At 40.6% G+C, this 21,861-nt stretch overlaps 1 protein-coding gene and 1 long non-coding RNA gene across 2 annotated transcripts in view; both read right to left on the bottom strand.

Annotated features, from left to right (window-relative positions):
• GMPS (guanine monophosphate synthase) overlaps nucleotides 1-3,555 on the bottom strand; it is a 90,674-nt gene extending 87,119 nt beyond the window's left edge. Inside the window, exon 1 of the mRNA XM_082459556.1 lies at nucleotides 3,217-3,555. Coding sequence (XP_082315682.1) covers nucleotides 3,217-3,243 — 27 coding nt within the window. The 5' untranslated portion in view covers nucleotides 3,244-3,555. The remainder of the gene's footprint in view (nucleotides 1-3,216) is intronic.
• Nucleotides 3,556-3,978: 423 nt separating this feature from the next.
• On the bottom strand, nucleotides 3,979-21,711 carry LOC309659732. The gene is made up of 4 exons (XR_014262921.1): nucleotides 21,550-21,711; nucleotides 14,906-15,020; nucleotides 5,798-9,005; nucleotides 3,979-4,862 (listed from the first exon to the last, which is right to left on the bottom strand). It is a non-coding gene; the product is annotated as an uncharacterized lncRNA (long non-coding RNA).
• Nucleotides 21,712-21,861: the final 150 nt, after the last annotated feature.

Below are 21,861 nucleotides of genomic sequence, written 5' to 3'. Positions count from 1 at the left end.
GATAGGGAGGGTGGGAGGGAGACACAAGAGGGAGGAGATATGGGGATATATGTATATGTATAGCTGATTCACTTTGTTATAAAGCAGAAACTAACACACCACTGTAAAGCAATTATACTCCAATAAAGATGTTTAAAAAAAAAAAAAGTCTAAGGCTTAGATGGGACCAAAAGTGGGAAACTTGACAAGTAGTCCAAAGAACTTTACTCTCATAGTCTTGCCTTAATAAAACTGAAAAAAGTTACTATGTCTAATGTTTGCTACATACATATATTCATATAAAACACTGAATAGTTGTAAAAACTTTTTAAAGAAAAGCTGACTGCCTATGCTCTTGTTTATATGAGATAAGATCTTAACTAAATAACATTATATCAGCTCTTTAAGGAAAAGAATAATCTCTGCCTTGGATGGTTAACCAAAGTAGCCCTGAAGAAAAAGAAAAGCCAGCTATGTTTTTTCAGCTTAGGAAGCTAGAACTCATAAAGGTCCTTTCCAGCTCTAAAATGATACTCTGTGGGTAAAACTAATGAAAACAGCCCAAATCCTTTTACAGAATTTAGGTAGGTCTCTCCCTAATTTCTATCATGCAGAAATGTCTTTTTCGAAAACCCCGAAAAATACTGAGATGTACCAGAATAGGAATCAGAATGAGCTCTTTCCCCACTTTATCAACTAAGATTTACACACAACTGTCAGAAGCACAATAGATATACAACGGAAGCTTGGGTCCAGTACCTGTATTTCACACCAGAGGGAAAGGTGGTTTCAGTGGTAAGCTATGGAAAATAGGTGCCTACTTAGATTTCTGGGTGGACCTCTCAGAATATCATATTTCACTTACTTTACTCTGCAAACCCCCCCATATTTAAACATCTCTTTACTTTAAATGTTCCTTATAATCAATGACATATCATTGATCACATCATCAGAAAGTTTTTACATATCATGGCTTACTTATAGGGGTTTTTTTCCCTTCCTTAGGAGTACATGAAATAATCATAGATGTGATGAAATGTTATTTTCTTGGATTGCTCCTCTTGAAAATGCTTTCAATTTGTTTTACATTTAATTGTTAGTAAAGTTAAAAAAAAAAAAAAAAAAAGGGAATTCCCTGGCAGTCCGGTGGTTAGGACCCGGCGCTTTCACTGCTTGGGCCCAGGTTGGATCCCTAGTCTGGGAAGTAAGATCCCACAAGCAGCCGAGCAGCACAGCCAAAAAAAAAAAAAAAAAGAAAGAAAGAAAGAAAGAAAAAAAGACACATGCTTGCTTATGCTACAAAACATAAAGAACCTTGAAATAAAAATAAGGTAACCAGCAATTCACCTGGGTCTCAAATATATCAAACTGATAAGATTCTCTTTAAAATTCAAGTTGAACAAAAAAAAAACATACCAGCTATGAAAAATACTGTATGTTGTATGTTCTGTACACTGGAGTCAGGTAACTTGGAAACTGAATCTTTTAACTTCTTGCTGTCACTCAATTTTGCGTAAGTACTGTTTTCAAATCAGCACATATTTTTCAAAGTCTGTAAATTAGGTTTGAATCCTCCTAATAACACAGTCATTTCCTCTACCAGCACAAAGATGAATCTTTTCAATGATTTTACGGCTCAAAATTAAAGGGAGAAGAAAAATGCTTTGTAAGTTAACGAGTGTACAGGAAAGAGCTGTTATGTTGAGGTTTACATAAGCTTCTGAGGTCAAAAACTAAAGGTTAGCGTGTCTTCATTCACGTTTACAATCTTGAGAAAGAGCTCCAACTAGTCTGAGCACTAGTTTTCCTCGGTTTAAAGGAGTTTATCAGCTACCTTAATCTTTACTCATTTGTGCAACAAATATTTCTTTGAATGTTTACTAGAGAGTAAGCAATTATTCATGGAGAGGACCCACTAAGATGTGACTAGGCACCACCTTTATAAGAGAATACTGCCGAAAAGACAATTCTACCTGACTTAGAACACCAATTCCCACCTGATGTTTAAAGTTCCACACATCCTGAATGAAACGTAATGAAGTAATTTCTTATAGCCAGGCCCTAAACAGCGTGTGGGAGGTAAATTTCGCTTAAATCGCAATTCAAAACCGCGCGGGTTCCCGCTGACAACACTGATTGTGCGGGTCTGAAAGAACTCCAGGCCAACGACAATTTTAACACAGAAGTGAAAGCGAAGGTGCTCAATTCAGAAGCGACACGAAAGAAGAGGGTCTGAAGAAGTGAGTCGGAGGTGACGAGAAACGCAGAGGCGGCCCAAACTACTCCCTCCACTCGGCACATTGAGTTAACTTCTCCCGCACCCGGGACTCGCGACCCCCCCAGTTCCCGGGCGCGGTGGCGGCGGCCTGCGTCCCGGAAGGGGCTCGCAAAACCGGGAGCGGGTCCCATCGCAAACCAACTTGAAAAACAAGGAGTGAGCGGGATGGGGGCGGGGCTGGACACACGCTCCTTCCCTCAGAGAAGGATGGGGGGAGGGGAACGGAGTGAGAGACCCTCCGGCCACCGGCCCCGACCCCGGGAGGGCGCTGACGGGGGCTAAGGGGGGAGGGCGCGCGGTCACGCGGCCTCATCCAGAGCCGGCCTCGCCGCCGCGGACCCCAAGGCCGACGTGGGGGAACCCGGCGAGACCCACCGAGGGCAGGCGGGAAACGGGGTGGCGGGAAGACGGGAGGCCCGCCCAGCTCCAACGCCGCACGCGAGGCCCCGACCCCGCTCTGCCTTCGGCGGGCCCCGGGAGCTCCACAAAAGGCTGCCCGACTCTCGAAGGGGCTGGGTGAGGGCTGAGGAAGCCCCCCTCACAGACAGACAGACACTCACTCACACACATACACACACACACAGACGCCCGCTCGCCTCCCTACCCCCACCCTCCGACCGCGCTCCGCGGGCTCTGAGCCCCACAGCGACGCGGGGGAGGCTGGGGCCAGCGGCGCGACCACGGGAAGCTGACGCCCTCCCCGACGCCAGGAGCTCGGCGGGCGCAGGAACCCCGACACGCAGACAAAAATCAACAAAGCACCTGCCGCTCCCGAGGAGAAAACATGCCACAGGCCCCGACTGGGGGCTCTCCGACGCGCCGCTGCCAGGGCCGCAGGGCTCCGCTGGCGGGCTGGGGGAAGGAGGCGGGGAAGGGCCCCGCGCGGTGGCTCCCCGGACCCGGAGCCTTGCCACCGTCCGGAAGCGGTGAGCCAGGGACCCCCCACGCCAGAGACTGACCTTGGAGTCTCCGTTGCACAGAGCCATCGGGGCTGGGGCGGCGGCGGCGGCGGCCAGAGATGAGACGGGGCGGGAGAGGGCCGGTGGGGGTCGACGCCACGGGCCGGGGCTGAGGAGGAGGCCTGGTCGAGGAGCGGGCGGGAGGCGCGGAGAGGAGCTGACCGCCTGCGAAGCGCCGAGTGGAGCAGCAGCCGCGGAGCGCGGGCCCCAGCGCCGCGGGAGAGCAGACCAGCAGCGCGCACGCTGCCCCCGCCTCCTGCTTCCGCACTGGCCGGCCACTGGGAGGAGCCAGAGCCCTTGTGGCTAGGCTGCCGAGCAGCGTACACCCGCAGCTGCCGCCGCCGCTGCAGCCCAATAAGCCCGCCTCTGGAGGCGGGGACTTCGGCGCCCGGCCCCGCCTCCGGATCCGTCCGGGCCGCCCAGGCCCGCCCCCGGGAGTAGAAACCCGCGGGTCTCGGGCCTGCCCACCCACAAGAGGAGGGGCCTGCGGCACCTGGCCGCGCCCCCGGCCCTGTCTGGCCCGCCCTTTGGAGGAGGAGCCCGCGGCGCCCAGCTTAGCTGCCCCGGTCCCGCCCCCGTACCCGGCAGCAGGCGCTGAGAAGAAGGCCGGTGGCGCCCTGCCCCACCCCCGCCGCTAAAGCTGGCCTCGGAGAAAAACCCAAGCCGCAGTGCGCTTACTGTTTGGCCCGCCGGCCCGCAGCCTTTGATGCGAGAGGCTGGTGGCACTGAAGAGGAGGCCTGCAGAGAGCTGGGTCACTGGGGAACGCTTACCCGGTGGTGCGGCCTCATCCCAGGTTGCGGGTCAGGGGGAAGGCCAAGGCTGCTTTGAAGAGTTTCGTGGTGACTTCAACGTGGACTTAAAAGTGACATTTGATCACTTAGGTCCCTCAAAAGTTCTACAGCGGGTGCAGAATTTCCCAAAGGAAGGGGTTTGGGAGCGGCAACCTGGTGGGAAACTGGACCGGCGGAGTAGAGCTCTGTTTGCACAGCAATATTTTTATTTGGATTGTTTGTGGGAAAGGGAGGAACTGTAGTCTCTCCAGCTACTCACTGGTACCCGTCAATGCAAGTATTACAGTACCTTGAATTTGGTCACCTGTGGGTCTAAATCAGGGTTGGGGAATAAATAGTAACACTTGGGGCGGCTTTCCGTTTACAAAGCCTTTTAACAGATATTCAGTTAATATTATAATACAGCCAATATTTGCTGAGCTCATGCTGTGTGTCAAGCTCTAGTTCAGGTATTAAGGAGCTAGAGTGAGACTGCCCTGACTTCCAAAAACTCATTTTATTCTAAATAATCCCGTGGAAGTAGTGCAGTAAGATTGATGTTCTTACCCACTTTTACTTATAAGAAATTTGAGGCCCAGTGAGATTATGTGCTTTTGCCTCTCTATATAGGAGGTAAGGGGTACCTGACCTGGGAAGGGATAGACAGTTTGTTAGTAAAATATTTACAGGATCAAAAGGCCCAAGGCCCTGCTGGACCTCACACTCAAGGAAAGTATTTTACTTACCTTTTTTCGAAGTGAAAAATGGATACTTGAACTTTCTAAAGCCATGGAGATTGTGTTCTCTTGATAGGTCTGAGTGAACAATCCAGAGAACAGTGTGGTAACCAATAGGAGAATTGCATTAACATCCACCTGGAATGGAATGGCATGTGATGTGACGGCATTAAGGATTGGCTAAACCCCATCTGTATTAGATAATGTCTAATTTAAATATATTCTAGTGGTCACTTGTGTTTATGGCTAAGAATGTCAGCATGTACCGGAATCCTTATAGCTTAAGTCTTCTGCAGCTTTTGACTCTATTCACCCCTTCCTCCTTCTTGAAACTGGATGTCCTTATAGGGCACCATAGAGGTATCTTTTTACCTCCATGATTGTTCTCCATCACCTTTTCTTGTCCCTCTTTGTATATCTTTCCTATAGGAGGAAACTTAAGTATTGGTTTTCTTCAGTATTTCCATTCCTAGGCCTTTTCTCATCTTATTCTTCACCTGTGTTTCCCTGGGGCACTTATTTAAAAATATAGACTTGCTTAAAAACACCTTAATAGGCTGTATGTGATGACAGCTCTCTCTTCTGAGCTCCAGGTCCCTATTACTGTGTACATCCCCAGTTAGATGTTAAATGTCATAGTGGGTCCCAAACTCAAGTCTGAAACAAAACGTTGTTCAAGACTATTCTTGTTAATTTCCTGTTCATTTTATATATCAATTATTGAAAGAGGGGCACTAAAATTTCCAACGGTAATTGTGATTTTATCAGTTTCTCCTTATAGTTCTATCAGTTTTTGCTTTGTGTATTTTGAAGCTCTGTTTTCAGGATCATAAATGTTTAGAATCATTATTGATCCCTTTATAGTTATGAAATGATATTTTTTAGATCCCCAGTAATATTCTTCACTCTGACATCTACTGTGTCCAAAATAGCATGCCTGCTTTCTTGACTGGTTCTTGGCGTGATATATCTTTTGCAACCCTTTATCCTGTTTGTGTCTTTATGTTTAAAGTGTTTCTTGTAGACAGCACATAATTACGTCTTGCTTTAATTGGAGTGTTTATACCATTTACATTTAATGTGATTATTGATATGGTTAAGTTTAGTTCTTTAATCTGGAGATTCTCAAGGCAGTAAGCTGAGGCAGTTGAAGGGCTCATCTTTTTTGCTTCCCATCTCTCAGGGATCTGTCCTTTGTTGCTTGATATCCAGTATCTTGCAACCATTGTTGCATATATTTTGTCCGAGTTTTCTGTTATTGTTGTTTCCAGGAGGGTGCATCCAGTTCGTTACTCCATTCTGGCAGAAGTGGAAGTATTTTAATGATTAGTTGAGGCATCTTAAACCTGTAAGGTCTTCCTTCTGTTACCTGTCCTATCATATTTTTATATGATTATTAAGGTTAAGGGTGAAGATTGCCCTGAATTCAAAACAACTTAGGCAACATAGAATAGTGATGCTGATTCTTATAAATGTAATTGTGTGGTTTCTGGGACCAATACATTTTAAAAGAAACATTTCAGAAAATCCACAGAGAGAAAATTTACTTGACTTTTCAGATTTGATGAGTATCATATCATAAAATATTTATTTCAGGTATAATCCATGGTCATCTTATTTCATCTTTCAAATGTTTAATATTTTAAATCTGCCATTAACAAAAAAATTAACTTTTAAACTTATGAAGAACATTAGATGTTAACTTAAAATGTGGAAGGAAGTACATAGTTTTTCAAAATCCTTTTAGGATGGTATGTGAGTTAGAAAACAAAAACAACCTTGAAGACAACTGTTCTAAATTTGATCATACATCCTTTGCCCAGAATCTTCTTAATGGGTCCCCATTGCTCTCAGGATAAACTCCAAAACTTCTAACATTGCTTACTTGGTACTTGGAAATTTGACCAGCCCGAATACCTTGTAGCCTGCTATTACCACTGCCCTCCTCACTCTACTCTCTAGCCATATTAAAGTTCTTTCATTCCTTAAATATGACATGATCTCTCTTGACTTGGGCCTTTTGCACAGAAATGTCTTTTGTCTAGAATATTTCTGTTCCCCTCCCCACAACCCCGAAGTCTTGGGTTAGATGTCTCTTCCTCTTTTATGCCCCCATAATCCTTTCCCCTTCATCATTACTCATCACCCTCTACAGTGTTTACCTGTTCACTTGTCTCTGTCCACAGAAAAGCCCTGGAAACAGTAACATCCAGGAGCCACAAGCAAACCTAGCACCCAGATACTGGTTTCTAAATACCGGTCTCCAGCAAGAAGAACCAGGACTTCTTGGAGAAATGGCTGATCTCAGGACTGAGGCAGGGACAAGGTGACCAGGAACATCTTTTTGTGCCAGGAAGTTAGGAAGTGCTCAGAGAATGATGGGCACATTTCAGAGGGACACAGAGTCACTTTGAAAAGATTTTACTGGCCAAATCTGGAACAATATATCAAAATAGCAATGGTAAACAGATTGTACGCTCTGATTAAATTAGGAATCCATCAGTCTCTGATGATATAAATAAATGACTAAATGGAGAGAAAACCATTCCGTATAATAGAGTATCAACTAATAAAGTTCAAAGGAATGATTGAGTTAGAAAATCATCATTTGTACACACTATGTAAAATAGATAATCAACAAGGACCTACTGTAGCACAGGTAACTCTACTCAACATTCTATAATAACCTATATGGGAAAAGAATCTGAGAAAGAATGGATATATGTATATGTACAACTGAATCACTTTGCTGTACACCTGAAACTAACACAACATTGTAAATCAACTATACCCCAATATAAAATAAGAATTCGTTTTAAAAAAAGGAAAGTCATCATTTGGCAACCATCACACAAATAATAAATTCAGACAAAAACCATCAATGGATGGTAAAATTCGTGGATGAAAGTAGGATCAAGAACAGGTTTTATTTACATTGTCTCAAAGTATCTCCCTACAAAATAATAATTATACAAGGAAAATAGTAACTTTACAGTGGAAAAACTTGAGGATACCTCATTACTCAAGTGGTCGAAGTTAGGAAAAAATCAACAACATGTGTCACCTGATGAATGCAATGAGGCAACCATAGTATTACTTCAGTAGTGCTTGCCTAAAATGTATAAACTAAGGGTGAGTAAACATCAGGCAAACCCAAATGGAGGCACATTTAAAAAAATAACAGGTCTGTAATTTTTCCAGTTATCTCTTGCTTTGCAACACACACCCTTAAATCTAGTGGTTTAAAACAACATTATTCATTTTACTACAATTTGGACAGGTTCAGCAGGAGCAGCTCTTCTTTGCCCTAATGTGTCAGCTAATACAGTCCAGAGCACAGCTCCACTAGACCTCAGCTAGAGTGGCTCAAAGGCTGGGAGCTAGAATCATGTGAAGGCTTTCCCACTCACATCTCTAACACCTAAACAGGGAGACTCAAACAACTGAGAGCTGGAACACCTGCAGCCCATCTGGCATCTCTGTCTCTATGTGGTCTCTCCATTACCACAGCTTCACAGTAACTGGATTTCCTATGGGTCAGCTCAGGACTCCCAGGGAGTGTGAGTGTGTGAGAGAGAGACACACACAAGAGCAAGACAGAGAAAGAACTAGTGAGAACCAGGTAGAAGCTGTGTGGCCTTTTCTATCTAGACTTGAAGTCACCGTTTACTTCTCTGCATTCTATTCATGGAATAAGTCACAAGGCCTGTCCAGATTCAAGGAGAGGGTTCTGGAAGAGCGTATGGAACTGCAAATGTGGTGCAATGCTTGGAAAATACAATCAGCTACAGTAATCTTAAAAAAATGAAGGTCAGTATATGGAACTGTTCTAGACTGAAGCTGAGAGAAATACATGCACCTAGATTGAAACTTTTGCTCTAAAGGGTATTATTGGGTCAGTTGGCAAACCTTGAATGCTCTAAGAGAAGGGTTTATGGGAGCTCTTTACTGCAACTTTGCTATAAGTTTGAAATAATAAATAAAAATAATAAGACACACCGTAGAAGCTTGTTGTTTAAAAATCTTATGATTAATCCTTTCATAAAGCAACAGATGATTGTGTAATGAATAACCACCCATATATGATACAATCATATTTTTGAATGTCACATTTTATTAAAGCAGATCATTGAATGTTATCATAATTATATTTTTATTGATTACCTCTGCTATGCCCTCTGTCTCAACTGTTCTCTCAAATTTTGGTCACCTTCTCTTAGAGCCAAACTGACATCCTCCTGGTGAGAACTGATTCAGCCAAATCCTGTCCCTTCATCATCTCTACGAAAAGGAAGAATGCAACTTTTGGTGTCTTGCCTTTGACAAGTTTCTAAATCTGGTGATGAAGAAAACCGTTAACAGTAGTAGTAGTAGTAGTAGTAGTAGTAGTAGTAGTAGTAAGTAGTAAATCTTACATAGCACTTTATAGGCCAAGGCACTATTGTAAATTCTTTACATATGTCAACTCATTTAATCCTCATAACAGTCCTATGAGATGGGTACTATTATTATCTTCTCATTGTCCTTTTATGATTGAGAAGACAGAGAGAGAGACTAACTTAAGGTTATATAGACAGTAAACCACAGAACTGAGATTCAAACCAGGCCAACTGGCTCTAGCCTTTTATTGTTTATTAAATATTCAAAATATACATTGCCAATCTTTAAAGCCACACGTATTACTGGGCACATTTTAAAGCAGAGTAATGGCCCTGTTACCACTGTTTCTTTCATCTGTTTGCAGTGCCATGCTTTTGATGAATTTTTTTGAATTGGTTATCCTTAACAAAATTCATGGCACAAATTCACTGGGTGTTTATATATTTAATTGTGGTAAAAAAATACACAACATAAAATTTACCATCTTAACCATTTTTAAGTGTACAGTTCAATAGTGCTAAGTATATTCACATTGCTGTGCAACAAACCTCCATAAGTTCTTCATTTTGCAAAAAACACATCCCATTTCCTCCTCCTCTCAGCCTCTGATAACCACCATTCCATTTTGTTTCTATGAATGTGACTACCTTAAATACCTCAAATCATACAGTATTTGTCTTTTTGTGACTGGTTTATTTCACTTAGCATAATGTCCTCAAGTTTCAACCAGGTTGTAGCATGTGAAATGATTCCCTTCCTTTTTAAGACTGAATAAATTTCTATTTTATATGAAATATATATACATATGTTTATCCATTTAACTGTCTATGGGCATTTGAGTTGCTTCCACATCTTGGCTATTGTGAATAATGCTGCTATTGGCATGTTCATATATTGAAAACTGAAAATATAAGAATAAAACATGATAACTCATAAAATAGCTCACAGTGAGGGTGAAGAAAATGAAGCTCTTCAGGTTTTGAAATGTAGTATGCTTTCTGTTCTTGTATAAGTAATGATAACACTTTACATGGAATTTTTAAATATTTATTTATTTATTTTGGCTGCGCTGGGTCTTAGTTGCAGCACACAGGATCTTTGTTGCAGCATGCAGACTTCTTAGTTGCGGTGTGTGGACTCCTTAGTTGTGGCATGCATGCGGGATCTAGTTCCCTGACCAGGGATTGAATCTGGACCCCCTGCATTGGGAGCAGAGAGTCCTACCCACTGGGACAACCAGGGAAGTCCCTACATGGAATTTTTAAATTGAGGACTTTAAGCTGTTTTTATATGTCAAAATCACTTTTTACATAATGTCCATGAATTTAGTATTCTGGCAATAGGAATCATAATACTTATACAAGTACATATGTTACTGAACTGCACTTGGGTCCAATCACCTGCCGCACAGTAAGGGCAATTTACTGACACCAGGTTGTGGTGAAGGAAAGTACAGTGTTTATTGCAGGTACCATGTGAGGAAAACGGGCAACTCATGCTCAAAACCCCTGAACTTCCCTATGGCTTTCAGGGAAGGGTTATTAAAGGCAACATTTGGGATGAGGACTGCAGGGTACCTGCCTTTCCTCTGATTGGTTGGTGGTGAGGTAACAGGGTGGTGTTTCAGGAATCTCAGTCACCAACCTTCTGGTTCCAACCAGTCTGGGGCCTAGTGCTTGTGCTCAGAAGGTAACCACCATCCTTCGCCTGGGTGGGGGTCTTAGTTCCTGCAGAACAACTCAAAATATGTGTCAGATTGTTATGTATAGCCCTTGAGAAGGAACTGGGACTCTGTTTTATCACTAAACTATTGTTTCTTAACTGCTTTTCCTTTGTTTCCTTCACTTCCTTAATTAATAACTGCTTGAGTCTGCTCTTTGGAACTCAGGGAAGGCCTAGGAGGCCAAAGCCTTTTTCTTTTTTTCAACAAAAAAGAACTGGGGACAGGAGGGGCCTTCGTACTTGCGAGGGCCCTGCATGGTCCTGCTCAGTTTCAATCCCCCCTTTTCTTTGATACTTCTCAATCCTGAGGGGGACAGGAGTGGGACAAGAAAGGGAATCAAGTTTTGGGTACAGAGGTTAATCATAAATTTGGCAGGGGAGCTCAGTTTTAAGGGGACTCAGTTTTGCATATATTTTGGGCTCAATTTGTAACCAATAGCTTGATGTCTTTAAACTTCTGCATCTTCCTGGTAATAAGCTCTACATTCAGAGCCTCAGTTCAACCAAGACACCACAAATCTGAGGCTAAAAAAAAGCAGCGTCGCCCAAATTTACTTAGGGACTGTTACAAGAGTAGATGCGTTTCCTGAAAGGAGAAACTTCACAAAGTCTGCCTTTTCAAACCTACTCCCATTTTACCTAAGATTTCTTCCCCTAGTGGCGGTGTTAGTTGCCCAAAGTAAAATTCCTTCTCTGGGAACAACTTGTTGGAAAAGATAGGTAAGCAGCATTTCAAAAGACTATTTAAAAATGTGAAAGTATATTGTAAAGATACCCAAGGGAATGTTTACCCAACATCTTTGAATGGCCTTCCTTTCTCCACTTGCCAGCCTCCCACTCACACATTTGTTACCTCATTCTCCGACTTTCTTCATTCCTTAGCCAATTCAACACATCTTTTGACTGTCCTTCTATTGTTCATTTTGACATTTCTCTGTGCCCTTTAATTGTCCACAATATATACATGAAAAGAATGTTTGGTTGTGGGTGATTGTGAAATCGTACAACTCAAATGGGACTCGAACCTAGCCAAAACCCAGACTGGGACTTGAACCCACTGTCTTTTAATTGAGATTGCACACCTGGTCTCTCAGGACTTAATGAAGCTCAGGTTCTATATGTCTCAGCACAGAAGGAATTCGGCGAGAGACAAAGTAATGAGTAAGAAGGGATTTATTTAGAGAGATATACATTCCATAGACAGAATGCTCTCATCTCAAAAGGCAAGAGTGGCCCTGGAAGAAAAACACTCCAGAGACAGAGTGTGAGCCATCTCAGAAGGCGAGAGGCCCCGAAATATGGGGTGGTTAGTTTTTATGGGCTGGGTAATTTCATAGGCTAATGAGTGGCAGGATTATTACAACTATTTTGGAATAGAGGCCCTGGATTTGGGCCACCGCCTGCTTTTTAGCCTTTTATGGTCAGCCTCAGAACTGTGATGGCACTGGTGGGTGTGTCATTTAGCATATGCTAATGTATTACAGTGAGCATATAATGAGGCTCAAGGTCCACTGGAAGGCAAATCTTCTGCCATCTTGGACCTAGTTGGTTCTAATCAATTTATGTTGTATCCTCAATGGCTATGTCATTCTTTTAAATGTTGTACCCTGCCCCCTTCCCTCCTGTTTCAATTGTGTTTCTTCTCCTTTAATTTTCTTATATAGCATTAGATAATATATATGAAAGCACTCTGTAAATGATAAAACACTGTACAAAATGTTAGTTATTTTCAGAATATATTCCACTGCCTAGCACATTGTGGGTACCCAATGATTTAGTAAAGCATTATATACTCTGTCCTAATTTTTAAAACCATGTACTTTGGAACATGACAAGAGATAGGGAAATTTTAACAGCAGAAGAACAGGTATGTTAATCTCTAAAGTATATGTAGCACATTATAATAAATAAAAACAAAAATTACCAAGACCCCAATTGAGAAAGGTAGAGACAAAATTCACAAATTAGGCAGTACAAATAGTTAATAAACATGATATGCTATTTTAAATATTTTGGCATCATTTTCCCAGCCTTCTGAAATCCCATAAAATGAGAGAAGAAAAAAATTTTTAAGTAAAATATGGCAATATTGGAAAAACAGGTAGAAGGTCATAAGCAGAGAAAAATGTTTCTGGCAGGAGTGCAAAATGGCACAACTACTTTAGAAAATACTTTGGCAGTTTCTTATAAAGTTAAATATACACACACCATACAACTCAGCAATCCTATCCTAGGTAAGCGCCCAAGAGAAATGAAACTTTTATTTACACAAAAACCTATATGCAAGTGTTTATAGTGACTTTATTCATAATCTCCAAAAACTGAAAATAGTCCAAATGTTCTTGAACTGGTGAATGGATAAACACACGTTGGTACATCCATACAATGAAAGGCTACTCAGCCAAAAAAATGGGGGGTAGGGGGGTACTCAGGGAGGAACTGTCAATACAGGTGGCAACATGGATGAATCCCAATGCATTATGTGGACTGAAGGAAGCCAGACTCAAAGGCTACATATTGTACGATTCCATTTATTTGACATTTTGGAAAAGACAAAACTATAGGGAGAAAAAACGTATCAGGGGTTTCCATGGGCTGTGGGCTGGCTGGAGAGGCTGGCTTCAAATGAGCACAGGAGAATTTTTTGGAGTGATGAAACTATTCCATATCTTGATTGTGGTGGTGGTTACACAACTATTTGTGAAAATGGTTTATATTTGTCCAAACTCATAGAACTGTACACTAAAGTTTTACTGTACGTAAATTATACCTCAGTAAACCTGATCCCCCTTACCCCCCCAAAAAAAAGCAATTAAAAAAGTCTGAAGAATATATAGAAGATTCCAGTCCACTAGCATATGAATGATAGTGAACTGGAAAACCAGTCAAGAATCTGCAACTACACACAGGTTTAGGAAGAGGCCACTAGATGGTGGTATTAATTTTTATAATAGAGCCCAGGAAACGCTGGAAGCTCAGAGATCCCAGGCCTGGAGCAGTTTTTTTCAAAAATTTCCTATAAATCCATAGCTATAACTCCTGCTGTCAAGCCTTAAGCTGCATTGGTTTCTGTGTTTTTGCTAAGCTAGTCTCCCAGCCTTCCACTGATTCTAGGAAGCCATCAATATCCTTCCAGTTAAATTCTCTCTCTCTCTCTCTGCTTTTGTTTTTGTTTTCTGAAACAGACCAAATAGCAGAACTACTAAGGCTGTTAACCAACTTTTGTTTTGTTTTGTTTTTCTTCTTACTTTTCATTACATAGAATTTTGAACATGTATGAAATAAACAGAATGGTATAATGAACTCCAATATCACCAAACGTCATAGTTATTGATAATCTGCCATTCTTAATTCATCAAACCTTCATCACTTCCAACCCTCATGCAAATAGTTTTCTACAGTCATTTTTCTAATGAGATAAATTTACATTATTTTGAAATGCACAGGTTTTTAAAAAATAGGCTTATTTTATCTCAGCAAAATTGAGCAGAACATACAGAGATTTCCCATATGCCCCTTGTCCCCACACATGCACAGCCTCCCCCATCATCAACATCACAGAGTGGTACATTTGTGATAGCTGATGAACTTATACTGACACATCATTATCACCCAAAGTTCATAGTTTACATTGGTGTCATACATTCTGTGGGTTTGGACAAATACATAATGACATATAACTATCACTACGGTGTCATACAGAGTATTTTCACTTAGCTAAACATTGTCTATGCTCCCCTTATTCATTCCTCCCTCTCCCTAACCCCTGGCAAAATGCACAAATTTTAACTATACAATTCCAATTTGTTTTGGATAGACCTACTTTGGAAGTTTATAATAACATAAAGCAAAAAAGAAAAGGGAAAGTTGTAAGAGAAGACTAAAGAGATAAGTCCAGTAAACAAACTAAAAGTTTACTAGGATTTCCAGGAGGAGTTAATGAAAAGGAAAGAAAAAAAGGAAAAATCAAATATGTTATAAAAGAAAATTTCCCTTAATTCATGAAAGATTTGTAACTTTGTTCAAAAAGACCTAATAAATGTTGAATAAGATTCATAGAAAAACATACATGCACATACCTTCACACATTCTGGTGAAAATTCTGAACTCTGAAAAAAAAAAGAAAACTCCACAAGCTTCCAAATGGAAAAACAGGATACCAGCAAAGGAACAAAAATGGATTGATGGTGTCAACTGAAAGGAAAAAAAAAAGCACAATGTGAGAACTCTTGAGTTCAGTTATGTTTGGGGAGTTACTGAAGACTATAGACTATAGCCTGGGAGACAGCCCTTCAGAGAGTTCTGAGGAAGCGCTCAGAAGAGGTAAGGTGGGGAGGTCAGTATATGTGTGATTTTGGCAAAGAGGTATATGCAATCAAGCACACATCTCAGTAGAAGATTGCTGCTAGTCACGAGGAGCAGATGTCTCCGTTAATGATTTTAGTGCTTTTCTAGGTAAGAGAAGATGCAAGAAATTTGGTTCATAAAATTTTCTCCTGAAAATATTTCACTATGAGAAGGCCTGTTCTGCCAGTTTTCCCAGAGCATAGGGTGCCTCATTTCTGATCTCCACCCTGAACTCCTTTCAGGGTGTGTTAAAGGTCAGTGACTACAGTGGCTAGTGACTTCATTCTTGTAGAACCAGATGGTGAGTGACATTTTTTTTGTTGGCAATAGTGAACAACAATAATATAAAAATATGTTATAAGTAACTTTTTTTGGTGTAATTCATATCTTGTTTTTGAGAGCTTCAGCCTCAAGTCACAGGAAAGAAGAAATAAAATTTAAAAAAATTGATATCATAAACATGTACATATGCTTTTATCATTAATAGATTACAATTAAAATAACATCACATTTTTGTGCTTTCATATTGGTGTAGACTGACAAGTTTGAAATATGAAGGGTAGATGAGGGGCAAGCAAATCCAATTAATCACAGCAAAACAGTATACATTAGTACAAAGCTTTTTGGAGGACTATTTGGGAATATATTACATTTTAAATATATATTTCGACCCAGAAGTTTCACTTCTAAAATATATGTGTTTTATTTTTATACACATTTATAATATTGATATAAATTTTATATTTTATGTATGTATTTGGGAGAGTATTGGGAAAACAAACCATCAAACCAGAAAGAACCTAAATGGTCATCAGTATCATAAGTATGAGCCTGGTTGGTAAATTTTAGCAAATCCATACAATGGACTCTGATAGGCCCAGTGTGGACACTGTGTTCACTCTTAAGGTCATTCAGGTGTAGGCAATGGAGGATGGGGGTGGGGCAACTGAAGACAAATAAGGATCATGGCTACCACCGGGAGGGTTTTGTGTTTGGCAGTTTCACTAGCTCTACCAGAACACACCAATCAAGGAAGACCAGTTTCCCAAAGAAAAGGGAGAATGATGTTAACAGAAGTGAGTAAGGGGCACTGAATATGCAAAAAGAGCAGCTGCTCATGACAGTACTGGCTGAAAGTTCCATGCTGTAGCAGTCTTATGCTCATAGTGGTAGTGACAGTTGTTCCCCATTTGCTGAGGTACACAGCCTGGTGGGGGAGTGCTTCCAGATTTGTAGAGGAGTGTCTCAGTCTGTCCTGCAGGAAGACTACCACAAGGCCTTCCAAGGAGGAAACAGCAATTTGGGCATGGCTTGCCTCTGCTCCACATGATGTCAGCAAGGGCAGCTCAACTTGGGGCTGGAAGATTCACTTGCAAGATAGCTCACATACTGGGCTGGTAAGTTGGTGCTGTTGAATGGGAGTTCAGCTCCCACTGAGAGCCACGGGCCTTTGTTCCCTTCCAGGTGGCCCTTCCCTTAGTGCGTGGAACTCAGTTCTAAGAGTGATTATCTCAAGAGACAGGAAGTGAAAACTACCAGTTTCTTAAGACTTGAGCCTGGAAATTATTCCAGCATCACCTAAGCTGTATTCTATTGGTCACAGAGCCTAGATTCAAGGAAAGAGACATAGACTCTACCTCTCAAAGGGAGAAATGGTAAAGAATTTGGAAGCTATGTTTTTAAAACTGCCCTATCAAGTTCAGGGAAGATAATATATTTTTAGGGTTAGGGTTGGATCCTCTAAAAAACCTCAAGAGTTTAGATACTCAATGTGGAGTATACATTATGTATGACCAGCTGGCTTACTATGGGTAATATCTGGCATTGTATTACATTGCTACCTACACCTTAATTACACCAAGATTGCACCATATCCTACATCAGAATTTCTTGACTATCCCTCACCCTCAGAGTGCTTTTGGTCAAAATTCTGCTCTTAAATGAGAGGAATTGACCAAGAGGGATTTGGCTGGTTTTGATGCAGCATTATTAGTTGAATGTCAGCTCTGGATAGCCATGTAGTAACACTTAAACCTCTGGCAGATTGTGGAGAATGGCATAATGAGGACAATTATAAATATCATGAGACGTTTGGAAACTATTTTGTATTTAATTTTTTAGGTAGCCTCTACCTAATCAGGAGACTAAAATATCAAGGATCAGTTTGATCAACCTTAGTTAACCAAGCAGCCTTTTAAAACAATGACTAATCATTTCATCTTTTTTTTTTTTTTTTTTTTTTGATGGGTACAAGATATACTAGCTATTGTATGGCTCTCTTGGCTGGCCTGAAAATAGTCAAGGGCAATTGTATTATTTTGGGTGATTTTAGACATCACAGTTATATTAGTTGTTGAATTTCTTGTTTTTTGGGGTGTTTTTGGTATCATGGTCAGTATGATCACTTGTTTTAGATTAGAAACTTCTAGTCAGTGTAGACACCTATGTCCTGGACTCCTCCTGATAAGTTAACTGAGCTTTAAAAAATAATAAGTTACTAAGAGGTTTGTTTTGAATAATTGGAAGTGCAGGATTACCTGTCCAAACTACAGGTCACAGTTGATAGAGTAAGTACATGAAGACCATCTGAATACACAAGAATAGTCCTGAGGGTTTACACTAAGGAGATACAATTTTTTTATTTATAGTAATCCACAAGTACCAATTACTATATAAATTTATTTGGTCTGGTGGACTTCAATATATTTTGTTGTAGCATCTGAATATCTAAGAAAATAATTGGACTATAGCATATTTCAGTAGTCTATGGTTTTTTTAAAAATTTTTTTAAAAAAATATTTATTTATTTATTTGTGGCTGTTTTGGGTCTTAATTTCTGTGCGAGGGCTTTCTCTAGTTGTGGCAAATGGGGGCCACTCTTCATCGAGGTGCGCAGGCCTCTCACTATCGAGTCCTCTCTTGTTGCGGAGCACAGGCTCCAGACGCACAGGCTCAGTAGCTGTGGCTCACGGGAGCAGTTGCTACGCGGCATGTGGGATCTTCCCAGACCAGGGCTCGAACCCGTGTCCCCTGCATTGGCAGGTGGATTCTCAACCACTGCGCCACCAGGGAAGCCCCTATGGTTTTTTTTTTTTATCCTTGACATCCCTGGAGTTTCTTTGAGGCTCTAGGAAACATCACTAACAGTAGTAATATCAGTATCAGAGATACAGAGTAGGTGTGTTGGGGTTAGTAATATTAACAATAATAATATATAGTTATAAATTAATATATAACTATATTTATAACTATAGTTAGTATTAACTCTAATAGTAACCTATGGATTTAGGGGTTAGATGACAAATACAATAGCAGATTGTAATTCAAATGATTTATAATATAGCAAAGTCCTTCCATTGGCACCTACATCTGAGTTAAGCCAAAATTGCACCTTTCCTTCCTGAAAATGTCTCAATTTTAAAAACCTTTAAAAATCTACAAGTAAATTATTACATGTAATTCTTTTTTTAATAATAGAAGAAAACTTTGCTGAACTGGAAAAAGATTTTTATCTTCAGATTGAAATGATTCACTGATACCCAGTGTGATAGTATTAAACTATGTTTACAAATCCTTTGATACTCCTCCCTTCAAGAGGTGGAGCTTTATTCTCCTTCCCTTGAGTGTAGGCTGGACTTAGTGACTTGCTTCTGATGAAAGGAATATGGTGGAGATTTAAAAAAAATAAATAAAGTGACAGTATGTGACTTTTGAGACTGTGTCATAAAAGCATTGTAACTTCTTCCTTGCTCTTTCTCTTAGATCACCTGCTCTGGAGGAAGCCAACTGCCATGTTGGAAAACTAATCAGCTCTACAGGGAGACTCACATGGCAAGGAACTGAGGCCTCCTTCCAACAGCCATGTGAGTGTGCCATCTTGGAAGTGGATTCTCCAGCCCCAGTCAAGCGTTCAGATGACTGAAGCCCCAGCTGATATCTCGCTGCAACCTCATGAGAGATACCAAGGCAGAACCACTCAGCTAAGCCATTTCTGAATTCTAACCAACAACTGTGAGATAAAATGTTTGCTCTTTTAAAGTGCTAAGCTTTGAAGTAATATGTTACTCAGCAATAGATAATGAATATAACCAGGAAGGATTAATATTTATTTTTTAAAAGGCACATCTAGAAATTAAGAAAAAAATCTTAAAGCAGCAGACAGAAAGAACAAGCTATTTACAAAAGAAACAAAATAAGATGAATATTTCTTTCTTATCAGTAATAGAAGTTGGAAGTCAACAACTACAATTTTTGGACAAGCAAAGATTCAATTTACCTATACATCCTATCTTAAAAAATAATTGAAGAAATTCTCTAACCATATAAAAATTGAATAGAATTTACTCATGACTCTACCAAGATCTTACAGGCAAGATAAAAAAGCACACACACACAAAAGGCTATTTTGCAATATTAAAATCTAAATGGATGCTGACAATATGAATGGGAATTTGTAATATGCTATAAAATTAGTCTTGAAATACAAATAATTTTCACTTACATATTTACATAGCTTAGTATTAAACTTTCTATTACATAATTCATCATTCAGCAAGTATTTACTTGTCACTTACTATGAATATGTATTTAAAAAATTTCTCAGCAAGTGAATAGACCTTTGATGCCCACAAATGAAACTTAAGAACTACCATCCCTGCAAAAACTTTCCTGAAACATTGCATAATGTTAGTTTTCAGAAATGTGCTATTTGTATAGTTTGGTTTCCTGTGTAAGCTCTAGGTTACATTTAATAAGTGTGTAACTTTTTGTATTCAAATTTTTTTTCCAAGTTCCATAATCTAATTCATTATCATTTCTCCAGCACTTCATTTTTGTTTTAAATGACTTTGTTAATCATTCAACATCTCTTTGCTGAAGATAAATAATACAGCACATTCCCAATTGATAGATGTGGAAACTGAAAATAAACGAAGAAATTTATCCCTGGTCATACTGCCAATTTCTGAAAAGGCCATATTATTAACTCAGCTTCTGATACCTTATGACACAATTCACTTGACAAATATTTACTGGATACCTACCATGTGTCAGCATTGTATTGGCCACTATAAAATCAAACATGAAGACAACATAGGCCCTGACATAAATGAGTTTAGAGAAAGAAGTCAGGAAAAAAAATTATAAATGCAAGCTTTAAAGCAAAGTGATAACAGTTCAGAATAACCACATTTTCTAGAGATTAGGAATAGCCAGGAAACTCTTCATAAAATGGGTCATGAGGATATATTTCAAGAAGTTTTACAGGTGACCAATTAATTGGCTATGGGAGTTCAAGAAAATAGAAGCCTAAAATGATCTTGCTTTCCCTTCCTACTTCTTTTTCTTTCTTTCTCATTGAACTAACAATGTAGGTGGTATCTTAACCAGTATGGGTAATTCATGACTGAATGTGAGGTTTGATGGCACTTTCATGTATAAAATACAAGAACTCTCTATTCAAGTTCTGGAGTTATTGATCAAGATACAATATTGTATTCAAATTTTAATGTCCATCTTCAGGAAGCTAATCTTTTTTTCCAAATAATTTTGAGATGAACAGTTATTTCAACATTTGCATTTATATTTGTAAGAGGCCAGCTATAACATGTTTTACCTTTTAAATGGTGTGAGGTTTAACTTTAATTACAGTTTTTTGTTTTGAGGAGGGGGGGGGGGTTTGGCCACACTGCGCGTCTTCCGGGATATTAGCTCCCCAACCAGGGGTTGAACCTGGGCCACCGCAGTGAAAGGGCCCTACCCGAACCACTGGACCGCCAGGGAACGCCCTAAATTTAATTATAGGTTTTAAGTTTTTGTTTTCAGTATTTAATTACCCAATGGAAAGCAACATATATACAGATATATGTATATATGTAACTTGTATAGGTAACGTATTTTCTATACATTACAAATTACGATACTGGTTACTCAAGGTTAAGTTCTCTGCAGGGTCATTTCAATAACTCACACCTGTTAACATGAAACACAATTTTAATATTTGGCCCTTACAAGACCTTTAACAATAGCTCAAAAATAGAGGGATGTAACGAGTCTTATCATTCCAATCTACCCAATGTAACTAGTTTGTTACGCAGACACCAGTTCCCCTACACTTCTTTCACCACTTTGGAAAAACGGACTACAAAGAAACCTAGCGCTTCTTAAGCAGTTTCATTCATTCCATGAATAAGTAGGCACTGTAAGGGACGCGCTTCACCTTTTAGCCAGGCCTTTTTTACCCTTTTGGGGGCACAAAGCTCCCCTGCCGGCTGATTAGGGAATTCCGTAAACTTCAATCCCCTTCCTCTCTTTCTGCCCGGCCCACGAAAGCAGGAGCATCACAAAATTCCCAGCCTGGAGCTTGGGTATTACCCACCCAAGCCTAGTGACGAGCCCTCACAACGTCGCCCGGGCTTGTAAGGTTGAACCGTATTAACCTTCGGCGGTGGGGGCCGACCTAGCTGAATCCGCCATCACGTGGCCGCAGGGGCCCAATGACGGAGGCCCACGCTTTCCAGGCCGCTGCATGTGCTCACAGAACCGGAGCTCGCGCAACGCCCCGCCCCGGCCGCACGGTGCGGCCGCATTAATCCTCCCATGAGGTCCCAGCCGCTGGGGCTGCGGGTTCCTACCGAGCGTTGTTTCCGAACTTGGCCAGGAGAGCGTTTCCAGATTGGCTTGCTTTGGA

Source organism: Balaenoptera physalus (assembly GCF_965194825.1).
Source record: "Balaenoptera physalus genome assembly, chromosome: 4".
NCBI classification, from domain to species: Eukaryota; Metazoa; Chordata; class Mammalia; order Artiodactyla; family Balaenopteridae; genus Balaenoptera; species Balaenoptera physalus.
This window is presented reverse-complemented; position numbering and strand designations above follow the sequence as displayed.